This window comes from Camelina sativa, chromosome 18 (assembly GCF_030686135.1).
Source record: "Camelina sativa cultivar CO46 ecotype springtype chromosome 18, ASM3068613v1".
NCBI classification, from domain to species: Eukaryota; Viridiplantae; Streptophyta; class Magnoliopsida; order Brassicales; family Brassicaceae; genus Camelina; species Camelina sativa.
In genome coordinates this window covers 16,697,729-16,716,279 of record NC_141897.1, presented here as the reverse complement: position 1 = coordinate 16,716,279, position 18,551 = coordinate 16,697,729, and the positions used below count along the sequence as shown (strand labels likewise).

Below are 18,551 nucleotides of genomic sequence, written 5' to 3'. Positions count from 1 at the left end.
TCCATGTCACTAACCAGTTTTTTTTAGAATCGAGATTTGCTTTTTTTTTTTGTTTATGTCAAAGAGGGGAAACAAACAGTTTCCACTGTTCCTAACCCAATTTGCCCCAAAACAAAAGTTTAAACCCTAGAGAAGCTTAGTTAGTCTTCGTCGGAGAAGAAAGACAAACTCTGATGAGGACAAGCGGTGACGTTTACGGAGCAGATGCGGTTTCAACCAGACAGGACGAAAAAATATTGTTCAAAGATGAGAAATCGCCAAGACAATTCGAATACACGACCTGGGGGGTCTCAAAGACTCGTCAAGGAAGAGACTGGTTCTGATTCTTCTCTTAAGAACACGACCACCACCACCACCCCCATAAACAAACCAATTCACTACACAGATCAACAACAAGCCGAGCTTCTCAGGAAACTTGATTCTATTAAAGTTGAGCTTCTCAACAAGCCGAATCAGATAGTGGTGCTTCTGATTGGTCCGCCAGGAAGCGGCAAATCGACGTTTTTTGACACCGTGATGCGTTCCTTTCTCCGCCCTTGGTCTCGCTTCTGCCAGGTTTCTCCTTTTTGTTATTGCACAGAAGCTGACTGATGAAATTCCTCAACGAGACTAAATTTGCGAAAATTGCAAAACTTTGTGCTATCGTTTTGTTTGAGATTTCGTTTTGTTTAACTTACTTCAGGACATTATTAACAATGGCAAAGCTGGAACAAAGGCTCAGTGTTTAAAGATGGCAATAAGTTCCCTTAAGGAAGGCAAAAGCGTTTTTATAGACAGATGCAATCTTAACAGAGAGCAGCGGTCTGAGTTTGTTAAGCTTGGTGGTCCTGGCATTGAAGTCCATGCAGTGGTTCTGGAGCTTCCTGCTCAGGTTTGTATTTCTAGATCAGTTAAAAGAACAGGTCATGAAGGAAATCTACAAGGCGGTAGAGCTGCAGCTGTTGGTAAGCTTCGTTCTGAAGGTGGTCTACACTGCAATGTTATAGCTAATGCTACTAATTGGTAAGCACTAAGCCATTAAGCATCCATTATTTTCTTGTTCTTCAGTAAAATACACCAACTTATTGACTAAGGATACATCTTCCATTAGTAGCTAATTTTGTGAGCGATGTGCAGGCGGCTTAAACATGGAGGTGGGGGTGTGAATGCAGCAATATTCAAAGCTGCTGGTCCCGATCTCGAGACTGCGACAAGAGTACGAGCAAACACTCTTCTTCCTGGAAAATCTGTGGTAGTTCCTCTTCCTTCTACTTGCCCTTTACACAATGCAGAAGGTATTACACATGTTATACATGTTCTAGGACCAAACATGAACCCAGACCGACCAGACAACCTTAACAACGACTACACCAAGGGGTGCATTTGGATTTCTTTCGGTAGGAATTGTACTTGGGTATGTAAAACATTGATTTATCTATTTTCAAAGTTATGGCTGATTTACGGTTAAGTTACGGCTGAGTTATTTACTTCACACGGTTGAGTTATGAATTACGGTTGAACTTCGTACGGCTGACTTCTGAGATATTAGTACGTATTCTTTTTTTCTTTCCTGGGTTTTTCGTTCTGTCAGATTCCAAATAAATTATCTAATTAAAACGTCTCTCGATATTACAAAAAATGTTGTTGGGGAATCCTAAACAATCTCTAATTATGTGTCTGCTCAGATCCACACATAATAAATACATAAAATCAGCTTTTCTCACAATATATTATTCAAATTAATTAAAAAATTTGAATTTGAATTTTGAATAAAAGAAATAAAAACAGTTCCAAACAATTGACTGATATGGCTGAGTTATCGACATAAACGGCTGACTTATGAAATATTTGTAAATTAGAATTATTATAACTCAAAATTAAAAGATAGAATGAAAAAATGAATATTACAATCATTATAAGCAATAAAAAGTAATAATTATATACAAAGATTGATTTTTACAAAGTCTGATCAAAATGTGTAAAACATTCAAAACATGACATTTAGGGGTTAGGGTTAGGGTTAGGGTTTGAGGTTTAGGGTTCATATTTCCAACGGTATGAGTTAATATAACAGTTTGGTTTTTGTTATATTGTGTTTGGTTTAAGGTGGTAATATGATAACCATTTGAAAATTTAAAAAATTTTGAAATTACTTTTCGGTTATTTCCGGTTATGGGTCGGTTAGATGAATATATAATCATAAATAATCTAAATGTTATCCAAATTAGGTAGATTAACTTAATATAACCGATAACAAGCCGAATATAACCGTAATTAACAGAAAATAATGGAAAAAATAGTTTTTGATTCGGTTCGGTTTGGTCGGTTATTTAGTCATTCTAATTTGAGTGTTGCTGAGTTATGGTAAAGTTATGGCTGAGTTATGCAACAAATATATTAATTTATTATATACCTTCTCGAGAATACAAAAAGTGTTGTTCGGGAGACGCAAACAATAATTATGTTTATTGTTAAGAACCACACGCGTAATAAATGAGATTTTAGCGGTTTTTCATTTAAAAGAAATTCAAAATTTGAATTTGAATTTTTAAATTTTTTTTTAATAAAAGTATTTATCAAACAATTGACTGATATGGCTGAGTTATCGACATAAACGGCTGACTTATGAAATATTTGTAAATTAGAATTATTATAACTCAAAATTAAAATATAGAATGAAAAAATGAATATTACAATCATTATAAGCAATAAAAAGTAATAATTATAGACAAAGATTGATTTTTACACTGTCTAATCAAAATGTGTAAAACTTTCAAAACATGACATTTAGGGGTTAGGGTTAGGGTTTGAGGTTTAGAGTTCATATTTCCAACATTATGGGTTTTAATATAACAGTTTGGTTTTTGTTATATTATGTTTGGTTTAAGGTGGTAATTTGGATATACTAATATGATAACCATTTGAAAATTTAAAAATACTTTTCGGTTATTTCCGGTTATGGGTCGGTTAGATGAATATATAACCATAAATAATCCATATGTTATCCAAATTAGGTGGATTAACTTAATATAACCGATAACAAGCCGAATATAACCGTAATTAACCGAAAATAATGGAAAAAATAATTTTTGGTTCGGTTCGGTTTGCTTGGTTATTTAGTCATTCTAATTTGAGGGTTGGCTGAGTTATGGTAAAGTTATGGCTGAGTTATCGTTTATGGTCTTCTCAATAATATGAAAACGTATTCTTCTTTCTTTCTTGGGTCTTTTGTTCTGTCAGATTCCTAATAGGTATTAAAACGTCTCTCGATATTACAAAAGTGTTGTTAGGGAAGCGCGAAAGATCACTAATTCTGTATCTGCTCAAATCCACACGCATAATAAATTCATAAAGTGGGCTTTTCATCACAAGATATTATTGCAAATAATTAAATAATTATTATTCGAATTTAGAATTTTATTTTGCTAAAATTATTTCTCCAACAATTGAATATTAAAATTATTATAACTCAAACTTTAAATTTAGAATGGAAATATGTCTATTATTAGGTTAACTGATGGTTTTCCGCCAAAATATCGCTTTACGGCTGAGTTATAATCATTACGGAATTACGAAAGGTCATATGACGGCTGAGTTATAGTGAGTTATGGCTCAGTTATCACAAGAAACAATCTGAAAGTAAATGAATGATATATATGGCTTTACGGCTGAGTTATAATATTTACGGGAAAACGAAAGGTCATGTGACGGCTGAGTTATAGTGAGTTATGGCTGAGTTATCACAAGAAACAATTTGAAAGTAAATGAATGATATATATGACTTGACGACTGAGTTATAATATTTACAGGAAAACGAAAGGTATGTAGATTCTACTTTCGAGTCACTGCTTAGCCGAATCATACTTCCTCTAGCTCCACTAGTTTCTGTAGACTCTTTCGCCGAAAACTCTACACAGAGACGTAGCTGATCGGTTTTCCATAGCCCCAAAAAACATTGCAACTGTCGATCATTGGAGACAAAAACTGGTGGAGTATCATGCGCCATTAGTTTCAGTGCCTTGTTCGAGAACATGTAGCTCAACTTTAGCTCATGGCTAAACGCATCCAATCCGTAGTCTTCAAGAACAAGCTTCACAAGCTTGTCGTGTGTTGTGCCTCCATCTATCTGCACAACTATACAACCTCTATCGTCGGTGTTAAATACATATCTCTCTATCTTTACCCAATTACCGGAAACAACTAGAACCGGAACTGGATCCATGAAAGAAATTGAAGAACAAGGTGAAGAAGAAGTAGAAGAACAAGGTGAAGAACAATGTGAAGAAGAAGTAGAAAGAACTAGGTGAAGAAGAAAAGTGAAGAAGAAGTATAAGAACAAGAGTCGAACGACGTTTCGTATTTCCGGAGAAAAAAAAAGATAACATGGAATGCTGACATGGATGATGCGTCCGGCGTGGCAAGTCAGCCATCAAACAATTAATAACTCAGCCTATAAAAAACTCAGTCACAACATGAAAAACATTACAGTAATTAAAAAAACATTACCGTAATTAAAAAGCAAAAAAATTGCTGCCAAATTCAGCCGTATCGTTTAATAAGTCAGCTGTATCGTTTAATAAGTCAGCCGTAACTGAATAACATTCTAGTAATTAATTTTTTGTTAATAAGTCAACCGTCAAATGGTTGAGTTGTATGATAAGTCAGCCTATCACGACTGAGTTGTATGATAAGTCAGCCTATTACGGTTGAGTTGTACGATAACTCAACCGTAACAGTTGCTCATAAGTCAGCCGTGTCGTAGTGATAACTCAGCCAAACTTTTGACAACTCAACCATCGGGTGAAAACTCAGCCGTAAAGACGGTTGAGTTTAGCATAACTCAACCAGATTATAATAAATCAGCCATAAGGACGGTTGAGTTATAGCATAACTCAACCAGATTTTAATAAGTCAACCGTAACGCTTGGTTGAGTTATGCTATAACTCAACCGTCCGCTCTTACTCAAATGTTTTTTTCCATAACTCATCCACAACATTTATCTGTAATGCGTTACGGCTGAGTTATGGTTACACGTCAGCGATTTCTGACTTGGGGTCTGACTTGACAATGACATTTTTGTAATAATGTTTTTTCCGGTAACCTAAAACAAGGACACGTTGGGTATTTTGAAAATACCCGAAATATTCTAGTAATAAAATCTTATTTTTTGGATTCTGGTAATATTACCTAATTTGGATAACACTTGAGTAAATCACCCAAAAAAAAAAAAAAAAAAGAGCTCAAGGGTTGATATGGATTTGTCTTCTCAGAGCTTTATAGTTCTTAATTGTAACATGTTAAGTTTGCTGTTGATCTCAAATGGCAAACAAAAACATAGTTAATTAAACACGCTAATTATGAGCAGTCTCAAAGGACTGAGTAGCTAAACCCTAGAACTACTTGGAAAGAAAGCTACTCACCAATTCATTTCAAGTCTAATATATATAGAACACCAATAGATAACCGGTAAGGGTACAAAATTCCAAGGTTCTCATAGAGAGCCACAAATGGAATCATAATATATTTTAAGATGTATGAAGCTAAAGGCAATTCGTGACCTCTAGATTATATATATATATATATATATATATATATATATATATATATATTGCAAGTTTGCAACCCCAACCTACAGAAAAGTAAAATAATCTCCAGTGTTCTTGCAAACCCTCTCTAGTCTAAACCAGATGTTGACAACATCTACAGAAGATTTCAGATGTTGCTTATGTCCTCAATCACCATCATTAGTCATTCAAATCAATACAACTACAAAATGTGAGACATCGACCGAGAAATGCAATGAATACAACAACCTAAATCCAAATATAAATAAATATAGTTCTTATCCCGAAAACTCTTTGCTCTCAAATTCTTTTAACAAGATTTGTTTCCACTTCCCAAATAAACTCCACGAGAAAAAATCGATTAATTATAGTCTCGTTCATAAACAACAAAACCTTAACAGAGCAAGAAACAAAGTTATTTCCCTTAAGAGGACGTGAAGATCTCAAAATAAAATAATAGAGATGGATCCCAATTCTAAACGTTATATTTTGTTTGCATATGAGTAGTGCTTACATGCATTAGTAGTAGATTTGATTTGACAATTTAGTTTCTTGTCCCGAAAACAGTTTTGCTGTCAAATTTTCTTAGCAAGATTTGTTTCCTTATTCCAACAACACAAATAAATTTGTGAATATCCAAACAAAATAAAAATAAAAAATTGTGTGAGACAAAAGCTTGGCGAGCAAGGCCATTCATTCATATCTTTATATAATATAAGGTTTTAAGTGGAGAATATTACCAATTCTTCCATAAGGGTTTTCTCTAATAACATGTCTCTGCTTCTTAGCATGCGGCTCTCGAGGCTCCGCCTAGGGAATCCCGCTCTTCTTACTCTCTCTACTAGCTTCTCATCAACTTCCTTGCTGCAAACCCCTCCTTGTTCCATCATCGGCGCTACTAAATGTGGAGGGGTTCTAGGAAAACTCAACGTTAGATATGCTAATCACCGTAGTAGCACTGTTTTGGAAAAGAAGGTTCCCCTGGAGTTGGTGATGAAACTTAACGATGAGATGGTAACGATCGGAGCATCTCACGGCTGGATAGCTACTTACGATAGGGAAGACGAAGTTCTGCGTCTCCAAGACGATCTCAACCCTGCTGCATCGGATACAGATCCCAAACGTATTCCCCTGCCTTATCTTGTTACTCTGCCTCATTGCCAAACCGAGATTATCACCAACGTGTCAATGTCCACACCTTCTCCAGAGGATGAAGACTGTATTGTGGCTGTCAAGTTCTGTGGACCTCAACTCAGCTTTTGCAAACCCTCTCAAAGTAAACCCAAGTGGCACAACATCAGGTTCGATAACCCTTGTTTTTACTCCTCCCGTATCATGTTTTCCAAGAAAGACAACATGTTTCGCATTCCCGGATCTGGAGGCCATTTAATCGCATCATGGGATCTCCTTGAACACAAGCGCAAACCCATGCTTCAGAAGGTGCGTTATCAAAACCTTTCCGAGCTGACAGAGACCAAACGGGAGCATCTGTATTCGTGCTTCACAAGCGACCACTTGGTGGAGTCAGAATCCACCGGTGAAACGTTCTTGGTTAAGTGGTACCAGAAGACTGCTGAGATCGTCGACGGTGTTGCGAAAATGAAAAGAAAAGATGTATTGGTGTTCAAGCTTGACGAAGAAGGAAACGCGGTTTACACAAAAGACATTGGAGATCTTTGCATGTTCCTCTCAAAGTCTGAACCTTTCTGTGTCCCTGCTACTTCTTTTCCTGGCATGGGCTCAAACAACGTCCTAATCTGGGATGTGGACGGAATCACAGCGTTGGATCTGGATGGTTTCAACCCCATCATTTGTACTATTGGCCGAATCTCGGCCCCTTTCCACATCCCACCTCAAAATGTAAACTAGAATGGAGGAATGGAGGAGTCTCTCAGCTATGCATCCACGATTATGCATACTCCAAACCTTTGGTAGAGACACGCTCAAGTGTGACGAGGTAAAAATTTTGCTGGAGTTTTAATTTGCTTAGGTACCATTCTAATTGCCTTTGGTGCAGTTGTTGTTGTTTCTTCAAGTGTAAGTAAATTTCAGTTGTTGCCTTTAGGTATCTTCTTTTGGAGTTATTGCATTTGCTCCTTGAGATCCTAGTATTGAATCAGATAAATCATCTTTCTTGAAAGTAAATTTTATTGGTGTCGCCGCTGTCTGATTGAGTTGTATATTGCAAGTTTATTTTATTTTATTTGGAATTCCCTAAACATCATGTCCAAAACTAAAAGACAAAAAATTTTGAACTTTACCATAACAAAAATTGGATCGTATCAGCTTTATATTTAATCAGATCATATCACATGCAGTAGTTTTTGTTATGGTAATCAGATCATTTATTATATAATTTCGTATAAATTATATATATATCGATCGATAACCCAAATATTTTTCTAATCTTATAGTTCACTTACACATTTATTATTAATAATAGTGATTAGTTTATGTTATTTCTTATTATTGTTAATAATAGTGTCCAAATCCTTTTTTATATATTATTGTTAATAATAGTAATTAGTTTATGTTATTTCTTCAAAATATATTATTGTTAAAAAAAAACTATTGCATAAACCACCCAGATTCTTAAGAAGAACATTACTCTTCCACTGCTCTGGATGATGGGAAACATATGCTAAACCACCCATAAAATTAAACAAGACGGAATACATGTGATTACTGAGTTTGTCTCTCCAACCAAAGTGGTACGTAAGCCAAAATATAACAAAACAACGTACGCCAGCAACAGTTTTAGTCAATATAGCTTCTCACACTTGCTCACCTCAAGAGGGTTGGAGACATTTAGAAGCAGCCAGCTAGTCGATTCCAAAAACTAGTAGCTAGACTACATAATTTGAGGGGGAATATAGTAAGGGGCCGATAATTCGATTTCATTACGACGACTAATGGTGTGTGAGGAAGCAGCCAACATGATAGTTGTGATTTCGTCGGCATCCCAGATTTCGATACAGTTAGAGGACGTGGCACCCCCGGGAAAGGAAGAGACCGGGACAGCGAAAGGTTCAGACTGTGAGAGGAAAATGCAGAGATCTCCAATGTCTCTCGTGTAAAACGTGTTTCCTTCTTGGTCGATTTTGAACACCATTGAAGCTTCTGTTTTCAATTTAGCAACACCCTCTAATAAGGTCCTCTTGTACAACTTAACCAAAAATGTTTCACCGGTGGATTGCGAAGTAACCAAGTGTTCACTCGTGAAGCACGAATCCATAAGCTTCCGTTTCTCTGTCAGCTTGGGAACGTTATCAAATCGCAAACTCTGAAGCATGGGTGTTTGCACTTGTGCGTGGAGATCCCATGATCCGATGAGGTGGCCTCCAGATCCAAGCAGGCGAAACATGTTCTCGGAATACACGACACGTGAGTTGAAGAAACAGGGGTTTTCGATTCTGATGTTGGTCCACTCGCAGTTGCTTCGAGCGGGTCTACAAAAGCTGATTTGAGGTCCTAAGAACTTGACAGCCACAACACAGTCTTCATCATCATCAGGAGAAGGCGAGGACATTGACACGTTGGTGATGATTTGGGTTTGGCAACGAGGCAGAGTAACAAGAGGAGGCAGGGAATGCATTTCGGGAATACATACGAGGCATTTGGGTTTAGATCATCATGGAGACGCAGGATTCCATCTTCCTTATTCAATGTAGCTACCCAGCCATGAGATGCCCCTATTGTTACTGTTGCATAATCACCAAGATGATTATACACCAACTCCACGGGAACCTTCTTTTCCAGAATAGTGGTCTGATCTTCATTAAAATATCTAACGGCGAGTTCTCCACGAGGAGTAACGCCGGTGATGGAACAAGGAGGGGTTTGCACCAGCAAAGAAGTTGAGAAGCTATTAGAGAGAGTAAGAAGAGCTAGTTTACCTAGGCGGAGCGTCCAGAGCCGCTGGCTAAGAAGCAGAGACATGTTCTCAGAGAAAACCCTTATGGAAGTATAGGAGAGACAAGCAAAATGGGCCAGAAAACAACCCAACAAGACAAAGGCCCAGTTTGCAAACCAAGTCAACAATCACAAGTCAAGACAAAGTTGACTGTACCTTCTGCAAAACCTCTCCTCCATAACCAATTTGAAGCTCTACAAGATAAGGATGAAGACTAAGCCTTTACAGCTGTTATGATGAATCACCTAAGTCTAGATTGTTCTCTTACTCCCTATATAAAACAATGTATCTCACTCTTGTAAAATCATCTTGAGATTATAATAAAGAAACAGAGTTTTGCAGAGTTTGTCGTTTTGGTTCATGGTATTAGAGCCATTGTAAAACCTTCACAAGTGCTTCAATGGTGACTGTATATCCTTTCCCTGATAACATTCATGTTACCAGTACTGTCACTATCAAGTTGAACAACACCAACTATCTCCTTTGGAAAACTCAATTTGAGTCTCTTTTGTCATGCCAAAAGCTCATCGGGTTTGTTAATGGTGCCGTCACAGCTCCGCCGCGTACCATCACGTCAACGACCGACAACATTGCCACAGAGGTCCCAAATCCGCAGCATGACTCCTGGTTCTGCACAGATCAGCTCATTCGTTCTTGGCTGTTTGGAACTTTGTCAGAGGAGGTACTCGGGTACGTTCATAATCTCACCACCTCTAGAGATATCTGGATCTCTTTAGCTGAAAACTTCAATAAGAGTAGCATAGCTCGTGAGTTTGCTCTTCGTCGTAGCTTGTGGGTTCTAGAGAAAAAAGATATGGCTTTTGCTGCTTATTGTCGTGAATTTATTGCCATCTGTGATGCTCTGAGCTCTATTGGAAAACCCATTGACGAGTCTCTTAAGATCTTTGGGTTCTTGAATGGGTTAGGTCGTGATTATGACCCAATCACGACCGTGATTCAAAGCTCTCTGAGTAAACTCAACCCTCCTAGCTTTGGTGATGTCGTGTCTGAAGTCGAAAGCTTTGACACCAAGCTCAGATCTTACAGTGCTCCAGACTCAGTCACTCCACACTTAGCTTTTCAAGCTCAGCAGTCAGGATACGACAATCAATCTAGAGGGGGATATCGAGGCAGAGGAAGGTCTGGTCAAAACAGAGGACGTGGTGGCTATTCTTCAAGAGGCAGAGGTTTCTCTCAACACCAGTCCAGTCCTCAAGTGAGTGGAGAGCGGCCAATCTGTCAGATTTGTGGACGTGTTGGTCATCTGGCGTCTGATTGTTACAACCGGTTTGATCACAACTATCAACGGCCTGATGTTGCTCAAGTTTTCTCGTCTCTGCAAGTGTCTGATGGCAATGATTGGGTCACAGATTCCGGTGCTACGGCTCATGTTACTCCTTCCACTGGAAATCTGCAGACTGCAACAACATACACAGGTAATGACACTATTCTTGTTGGAGATGGAGCCTATTTGCCCATCACTCACGTAGGATCCACCACCATTGCTTCAACTGGAGGTAATGTCTCATTACAAGATGTTTTGGTGTGTCCTGATATGCAAAAATCACTTATCTCTGTTTCGAAATTATGTGATGATCTTCCTTGTGGGGTTTGGTTTGACTCTAACAAAGTATGTATTGTTGATATACCCACTCAGAGGGTGGTGGCAAAGGGTCCTCGAAGTAGTGGACTTTATGTGTTGGGGAATCGTGAGTTTGTAGCCCTCTTCTCTAACCGTCAATGTGCAGCTTCAGAGGAGACTTGGCATCACAGACTTGGACACTCAAATTCACAGATTCTTCAACAACTCAAGACAAGCAAGGAGATCATCATCAATAAGAGCAGCACCACCTCCATTTGTGAGCCTTGCCAGATGGGGAAGAGTAGTAGACTTCAGTTTTTTTCTTCAGATTCTCGAGTTTTATGTCCTCTAGATCGAATACATTGTGATCTATGGGGACCATCACCAGTTGTATCTAATCAAGGATTTAAATACTATGCTGTCTTTGTGGATGATTTCTCAAGATTCACTTGGTTCTATCCAATGAGAGCAAAATCAGAGTTTTTTGCTATCTTCAAAGTTTTTCAAAAAATGGTTGAGAATCTATTCAAGACAAAGATAAAAGTCTTTCAAAGTGATGGAGGTGGAGAGTTTACAAGCATTCTTTTAAAACAACATTTGTCAGAACAAGGGATCAGTCATCGCATATCTTGTCCCTACACTCCTCAGCAAAAAGGGGTTGCAGAACGAAAACATAGACACCTTGTGGAGCTCGGTCTGTCAATGCTGTTTCATAGTCACACTCCACTGCATCATTGGGTTGAAGCCTTTTTCACAGCAAGCTTCATCACAAACCTGCTTCCTTCTGCAAGTCTCGACAACTGCAGTCCCTATGAACTTCTATTCAAACAGAAACCGAGCTATTCTATGCTGAGAGTGTTTGGTTCAGCCTGTTATCCCTGCCTTCGACCTATGGCGACTCCCAAGTTCGATCCTAGGTCGCTACAATGCGTTTTTCTGGGATATCACACTCAATATAAAAGATACAGGTGCCTTTATCCACCAACAGGAAAGGTTTATATCTCGAGGCATGTGGTTTTTGACGAGACAAGCTTCCCATTCACCCAACAGTATAAGACGTTGATCCCTACTTACACTACTCCTCTTCTTCAAGCTTGGCAAGCTTCCTCTACAATGTCCATCTCCAATACAGAGCAGTCAGTCTTGTCACCACTCTCAATATTACCCCTGCAGAAACCTGCTCAGTCTCAAGTCAACATTCCTGCACCTGCTCCTGCAGAAAGTCACGAACATGATAACAATCATGCTCTCGATGAGAACAACAACTCTTCAAGTGACGAAACTGACATCTCCACCGCAGAAGAAGAAGAGGTGCATGAAGAACAGCAAAACGGGCCAGAAATAGACAACATTCATCCCATGACCACTAGAGAAAAAGCAGGGATTCATAAACCTAACACTAGGTATGTTCTTCTCACTTCAAGATTTGCACCTGCAGAACCTAAGAATATAAAAGAAGCTTTAGAACATCCTGGCTGGAATGATGCTGCTCATGATGAGATAACAACAATTCACATGTTACATACATGGGATCTGGTCGAACCAACAGAAGATATGAACATCTTAGGCTGCAAATGGGTTTTTAAAACCAAGATGAAGCCAGATGGTTCTGTAGACAAGCTCAAAGCTAGGCTTGTGGCAAAAGGCTTTGATCAAGAAGAGGGATTGTATTATCTTGAAACATTTAGCCTAGTGGTAAGAACTGCAACCATTCAAATGGTTCTTGATGTTGCAATTACAAAGGATTGGACAATAAAACAGCTTGATGTCTCTAATGCGTTTCTTCATGGAGAGTTGCAAGAACCTGTTTTTATGCTGCAACCTCCTGGTTTTGTCGATGAGAAGAGACCATTTCATGTGTGCCGCCTAACTAAAGCTCTTTATGGACTTAAGCAAGCCCCCAGAGCATGGTTTGACACATTTAGCAAGTACCTAATCGAGTTCGGGTTCACCTGCAGCAAATCTGATCCTTCTTTATTCACTTACCACAAAAATGGTAAGTCACTGGTATTACTAATCTATGTTGATGACATGCTCCTTACAGGGAATGATCAAGAACTCTTGCAAGCTCTGCTCATATCTCTGAACAAGCGGTTCTCTATGAAGGATCTTGGAGCTCCAAGTTACTTTCTTGGTATTGAGATTCATAAATGTCCATTAGGACTCTTTCTTCATCAGACAGCCTATGCGTCAGACATACTTCACCAAGCGGCTATGTCGAACTGCAATCCTATGCCTACTCCACTTCCGCAAAACCTGGACAAACTAAACTCTGAACCCTTCTCCGAGCCAACATACTTCAGAAGTCTTGCAGGAAAGCTCCAATATCTCACAATTACCAGGCCAGACATCCAATTTGCCGTGAACTTTGTGTGTCAGAGGATGCACGAACCAACTGTCTCTGACTTTGGTCTTCTCAAACGCATCCTTCGATACATCAAAGGCACTCTGCATATGGGGTTGTATCTACGGAAAAGCTCCACTCTATCTTTGTCGGCTTACTGTGACAGCGATCATGCCGGATGTAAGAAGACTAGACGATCCACCACTGGTTTTTGTGTTCTTCTTGGTCCCAATCTGATTAGCTGGTCGGCTAGAAGGCAAGAAACGGTCTCAAATTCATCAACCGAGGCTGAATATAGAGCTTTGACTGCTACTGCTCATGAAATCACTTGGCTTTCGTTTCTCCTTCGAGACTTGAAGATCTCACAACAGTTTCCCACTCTGCTGCAGTGTGATAATCTCTCTGCAGTTTACTTGAGTGCCAATCCTGCGCTTCACAAACGATCCAAGCATTTCGATACTGACTTCCACTACATCAGGTAACAAGTCGCATTATAACACATTGAGACAATCCATGTTCCAGCTCAACATCAACTGGCTGACATATTTACTAAGTCGTTACCAAGAAGAGAGTTTGAAGATCTTTGTCGCAAACTTGGTGTTGGTGTTTCACCCACCACAAGTTTGAAGGGGAATATAGGAGAGACAAGCAAAATGGGCCAGAAAACAACCCAACAAGACAAAGGTCCAGTTTGCAAACCAAGTCAACAATCACAAGTCAAGAAAAAGTTGATTGTACCTTCTGCAAAACCTCTCCTCCATAACCAATTTGAAGCTCTACAAGATAAGGATGAAGACTAAGCCTTTATAGCTGTTATGATGAGTCACCTAAATCTAGATTTTTTTCTTACTCCCTATATAAAACAATGTATCTCACTCTTGTAAAATCATCTTGAGATTATAATAAAGAAACAGAGTTTTGCAGAGTTTGTCGTTTTGGTTCAGGAAGAATTGGTAATCTTCTCCACTTTAAACCCTATATTAAATACAGATGAATGTCCTTGCTCACCAAGCTTTTGTCTGCCACGATTTTTAAAAAATATCTTGTTTGGATATTCACAAAATTTATTTGTGTAGTTGGAACAAGAAACAAATCTTGCTAAGAAAATTTGACAGCAAAACTGTGGAATGTGGAATTGATTTCTAATCTTGCTCCGATTTTGCGTTTGGAGCGTACGTGAACTCGTAGAATTTGTAGGTCTTTTTTTTTTTAAAGACTACTTAAGTAAGTCTTCATAATATATATATTCTAACTTTTTTTTTTTTTTTTTTGCTAAAAAGTAAAAACCAAACACTACTAATTAATTAGGCATGGCGCGTCATGTCTGCATTGATCTTTTCCTTCATCTCCCGATATTCCTTCTTTTTGTCTTCTATCTCCTTGTCCATAGCGTCGATGTCATCTTGCATCTCATCAACCTTTGCCAACAGGTTAACATCATTATTGTCAAAGGCTTTCTGGAATGCTTCATCCTTTTCCTTCGTCATGGCGTTACACTCTCTCTCCAAAGCATTCAATTCCTTCTCCAGCTTACAGAGATCAGTTACAAAAGGCCCATGTTTACGCTCTTGAAAAGTTTTCCAATGCTCATCATATGGATCATCTTTAGAACCGAAAGATCTTACACCCGCAGATGAAGAACCCACAGATGGAGAACCCACGGATGGAGAACCCACGGATGGAGAACCCACAGATGGAGAACCCCCCCCCTGGATGGAGAACCCCGAAACTTGGGTAACCTGTTAAAGTTAAACATTGCGGGTACCAGAGAGAGAAAGAGAGTGGAAGATGAGCAAGAGAGAGAGATATGAGCAATAAAAAGAGAGAGATGGGCGAGAGATAGAGGCGAGATTTATGAGCAAGAGAGAGTGCAACACACATTAATTTATAGAAGCTGGGTAACTTGGAGGGCGGCAAAGGTCGAATCGTGTTTTAAATGTAAAATATATATATTTTTGCAGTTAAATTATGTAAAATAACTTAAATAAATGTTTAAGTTTTTATTTTTGCTACAATCTATAATGTAAACGTAATATATCATTTATATATGATACAAAATAAATGTTAAGTTTTTCCTCTTTGCTGAAAAAAAAAAGTCAAAAATAATATATATGTAAATTATCTAAAATAAATGTTAAGGTTTTCTTCTTTTGTTTGTGTATTACTATTTTTCTTTGTCAAAAAAGGTTCATGTAATAATAAATAGGTTTTATGGATTTGTGACTTTAATATTTTAGGATGCTTTTCTATTTTATTACCTGAAAACTTTTGTTGGTAATTATATTTTATATAATATGTTAGTGATTTAATATTAATATATTTTATTTTATTTTATCAACAATACTTGGATTCACCCCGTTGACCTCTTTATTCACCTCCTTATGAAATAAAAAAACATATTTTGTATACATCTTTGTAATATTAAAAACTCAAACCGTTTTTTTTATAAACCAAACCGAAGTTTCATTTTAATTATAAAATCTTAACCCTAATCATCTCATTAGTAAACCCAAACCGATATATAATTTCGTTTTAAAGTTTTTTTTTTTCGTGTATTACTTTTCTTCTTTGTCAAAGGTTCATGTAATAATAAATAGGTTTAATGGATTTGTGACTTTAAGATTAGCAAAATTTGTATACATCATAATAAAATTAAAAACTCAAACCGCTCTTTTATAAACCAAACCAAGAGATAATTTTATTTTAATTGTCAAATCTAAATCTTAATCATCTTATTTGTAAACCCAAACAGATATATAATTTCGTTTTAATTGTAAAATATAAATCCTAACTACCTCATTTGTAAACCTATAAACCGACATATAATTTCGTATGAATGGTAAAATCTAAACTCTAATCATTTCATTTGTAAACCCAAAATCGATATATAATTTCGTTTTAGTTGTAAAATCTAAACCCTAATCACTTCATTTGTAAATCCAAACCGACATATAATTTGTTATATTTGTAAAATCTAAACCCTAATAATCTCATTTGTAAACCCAAACTGACATATAATTTCGTTATAATTGTAAAATCTAAACTCTAACTCTCATTTATAAATTCAAACTGATATATAACTTTTTTTTAATTGTAAAATCTAAACCAATCTAATATTTAACTTTTTAAAATAAAAAATATACACAATTTGTTTTGTTTTTAAATTTAGTTTTGATTTATTTTTTAAATGAAATATTATATAGAAAGATTCTAGTTGTTTGAAAAAAAAAGAGGTGAATAAAATGGGTCACCCTTAGAGTGAATCCAAATATTTTTCTTATTTTATATACCGGTAACCTATTTACCCATTGTATTTTATACTGTTGGCTTTAACTTACACCAAATATATTAAGTTAAAAAAAACAAAGAATAATAATCATAAAATTTTAGTTTATATTATTTTTTCAAAATATAATAATAGTGATTATGTAACAACCGAGGTGTTGCGTGGATAAACACCTAATTATCGTTAAACAAGAAGAAGAACATAGGTAGTTTAATTAGGTGAATCAATGTCTCACTAATTAACCTCTTATCTTGATTACATTTTTTAAGTTTTTGGCACAAGTATTAAGAAACGAGTATAGAAACATGTCATCTTCTCTTAGAAAACATGACACGGAAGCAGAAGAAGCTGGCGTACATACGATGCATATGGGTTAAGATCATCTTGAGACGCACTTACTTTTGTAACATAAAAGTCAAATTCCCGGATACAAAGTATCAAACCCACTTCAATTTACTGTTGTTAATAAAAGTCTTTTGAAATTGTATATTTCTTATATGTTTGACAAAATAAATATATATTGTATAGTCCGGTGCATCAACACGAAAAGAACCAGATTCTTAAGAAGAACATTATTACTCTTCCACTGCTCTGGATGATCAGAATCATATGCTAAACCACCCATCAAATTAAACAAGACGGAATACATATGCAAATAATACGTCTCTCCAACTAAAGTGGTACATAAGCCAAAATATAACAAAACAACGCCAACAACATTTTTAGTCAATATAGCCTCAAGACATCTAGAAGCAGCCAGCTAGTCGATTCCAAAAACTAGTAGCTACTAGCTAGACTACATAATTTGAGGGGGAATATAGTAAGGGGCCGAGACTTCGAGTTGATTACGACTAATGATGTGTGAGGAAGCAGCCAACATGATAGTTGCGATTTCGTCGGCTTCGCAGATTAAGATACAGTTAGCGGACTTGGCAGCCCCGGGAAAGGAAGAAACCGGGACAGCGAAAGGTTCAGACTGTGAGAGGAATATGCAGAGATCTCCAATGTCTCTCGTGTAAAACGTGTTTCCTTCTTGGTCGATTTTGAACACCATTGAAGCTTCTGTTTTCAATTTAGCAACACCCTCTAATAAGGTCCTCTTGTACAACTTAACCAAAAAATTTTCACCAGTGGATTGAGAGTTAACCAAGTGTTCACTCGTGAAGCACGAATCCATAAGCATTCGTTTCTCTGTCAGCTTGGGAACGTTTTCAAAACGCAAACTCTGAAGCATGGGTGTTTGCACTTGTGCGTGGAGATCCCATGATCCGATGAGGTGGCCTCCAGATCCAAGCAGGCGAAACATGTTCTCGTAGTACACGACACGTGAGTTAAAGAAACAAGGGATTTCGATTCTGATGTTGGTCCACTCGCAGTTGCTTTGAGCCGGTCTACAGAAGCTGATTTGAGGTCCCAAGAACTTGACAGCCACAACACAGTCTTCATCATCATCAGGAGAAGGCGAGGACATTGACACGTTGGTGATGATTTGGGTTTGGCAACGAGGCAGAGTAACAAGAGGAGGCAGGGGAATGCATTTCGGGAATACATACGATGCATTTGGGTTTAGATCATCATGGAGACGCAGGATTCCATCTTCCTTATTCAATGTAGCTACCCATCCATGAGATGCCCCTATTGTTACTGTTGCATAATCACCAAGATGATTATACACCAACTCCACGGGAACCTTCTTTTCCAGAATAGTGGTCTGATCTTCATTAAAATATCTAACGCCGAGTTCTCCACGAGGAGTAGCGCCGGTGATGGAAAAAGGAGGGGATTGCACCAGCAAAGAAGTTGAGAAGCTATTAGAGAGAGTAAGAAGAGCTGGTTTACCTAGGCGGAGCGTCCAGAGCCGCTGGCTAAGCAGCAGAGACAT

The 18,551-nt window shown here is 37.6% G+C and overlaps 3 protein-coding genes and 1 pseudogene across 3 annotated transcripts; 2 read left to right on the top strand and 2 right to left on the bottom strand.

Moving 5' to 3' along the window:
* Positions 1–246: 246 nt before the first annotated feature.
* LOC104763037 (transcription factor bHLH140-like) lies at positions 247–1,581 on the top strand. The gene is made up of 4 exons (XM_087497861.1): positions 247–555; positions 683–1,002; positions 1,117–1,385; positions 1,571–1,581. The coding sequence occupies exons 1-4, from the start codon at positions 247–249 to the stop codon at positions 1,579–1,581; spliced, it is 909 nt and encodes a 302-aa protein (XP_087353987.1).
* A 4,734-nt stretch (positions 1,582–6,315) lies between these two features.
* On the top strand, positions 6,316–7,413 carry LOC104763450 (uncharacterized). The gene has a single exon (XM_010486819.1). It carries the CDS (start codon positions 6,316–6,318, stop codon positions 7,411–7,413), a length of 1,098 nt encoding a protein of 365 aa, XP_010485121.1.
* Positions 7,414–8,304: 891 nt separating this feature from the next.
* On the bottom strand, positions 8,305–9,483 carry LOC147922992 (uncharacterized; annotated as a pseudogene).
* A 5,204-nt stretch (positions 9,484–14,687) lies between these two features.
* LOC147922991 (uncharacterized) lies at positions 14,688–18,551 on the bottom strand. The gene is made up of 3 exons (XM_087497860.1): positions 17,519–18,551; positions 17,223–17,281; positions 14,688–15,122 (listed from the first exon to the last, which is right to left on the bottom strand). The coding sequence occupies exons 1-3, from the start codon at positions 18,549–18,551 to the stop codon at positions 14,688–14,690; spliced, it is 1,527 nt and encodes a 508-aa protein (XP_087353986.1).

Excerpts from the sequence above, each read along its gene's own strand:
- LOC104763450 (XM_010486819.1), top strand. The coding sequence starts at position 6,316 with ATGTCTCTGCTTCTTAGCATGCGGCTCTCGAGGCTCCGCCTAGGGAAT.
- LOC147922991 (XM_087497860.1), bottom strand. The coding sequence starts at position 18,551 with ATGTCTCTGCTGCTTAGCCAGCGGCTCTGGACGCTCCGCCTAGGTAAA. Across the intron at positions 17,282-17,518 it reads TTCCTCACACATCATTAGTC|CATATGATTCTGATCATCCA; the intron begins GTAATCAACTCG and ends TGGGTGGTTTAG. Across the intron at positions 15,123-17,222 it reads ATGTTCTTCTTAAGAATCTG|GTTACCCAAGTTTCGGGGTT; the intron begins GTTCTTTTCGTG and ends TAACTTTAACAG.
- LOC104763037 (XM_087497861.1), top strand. The coding sequence starts at position 247 with ATGAGAAATCGCCAAGACAATTCGAATACACGACCTGGGGGGTCTCAA. Across the intron at positions 556-682 it reads CTTGGTCTCGCTTCTGCCAG|GACATTATTAACAATGGCAA; the intron begins GTTTCTCCTTTT and ends AACTTACTTCAG. Across the intron at positions 1,003-1,116 it reads ATAGCTAATGCTACTAATTG|GCGGCTTAAACATGGAGGTG; the intron begins GTAAGCACTAAG and ends AGCGATGTGCAG.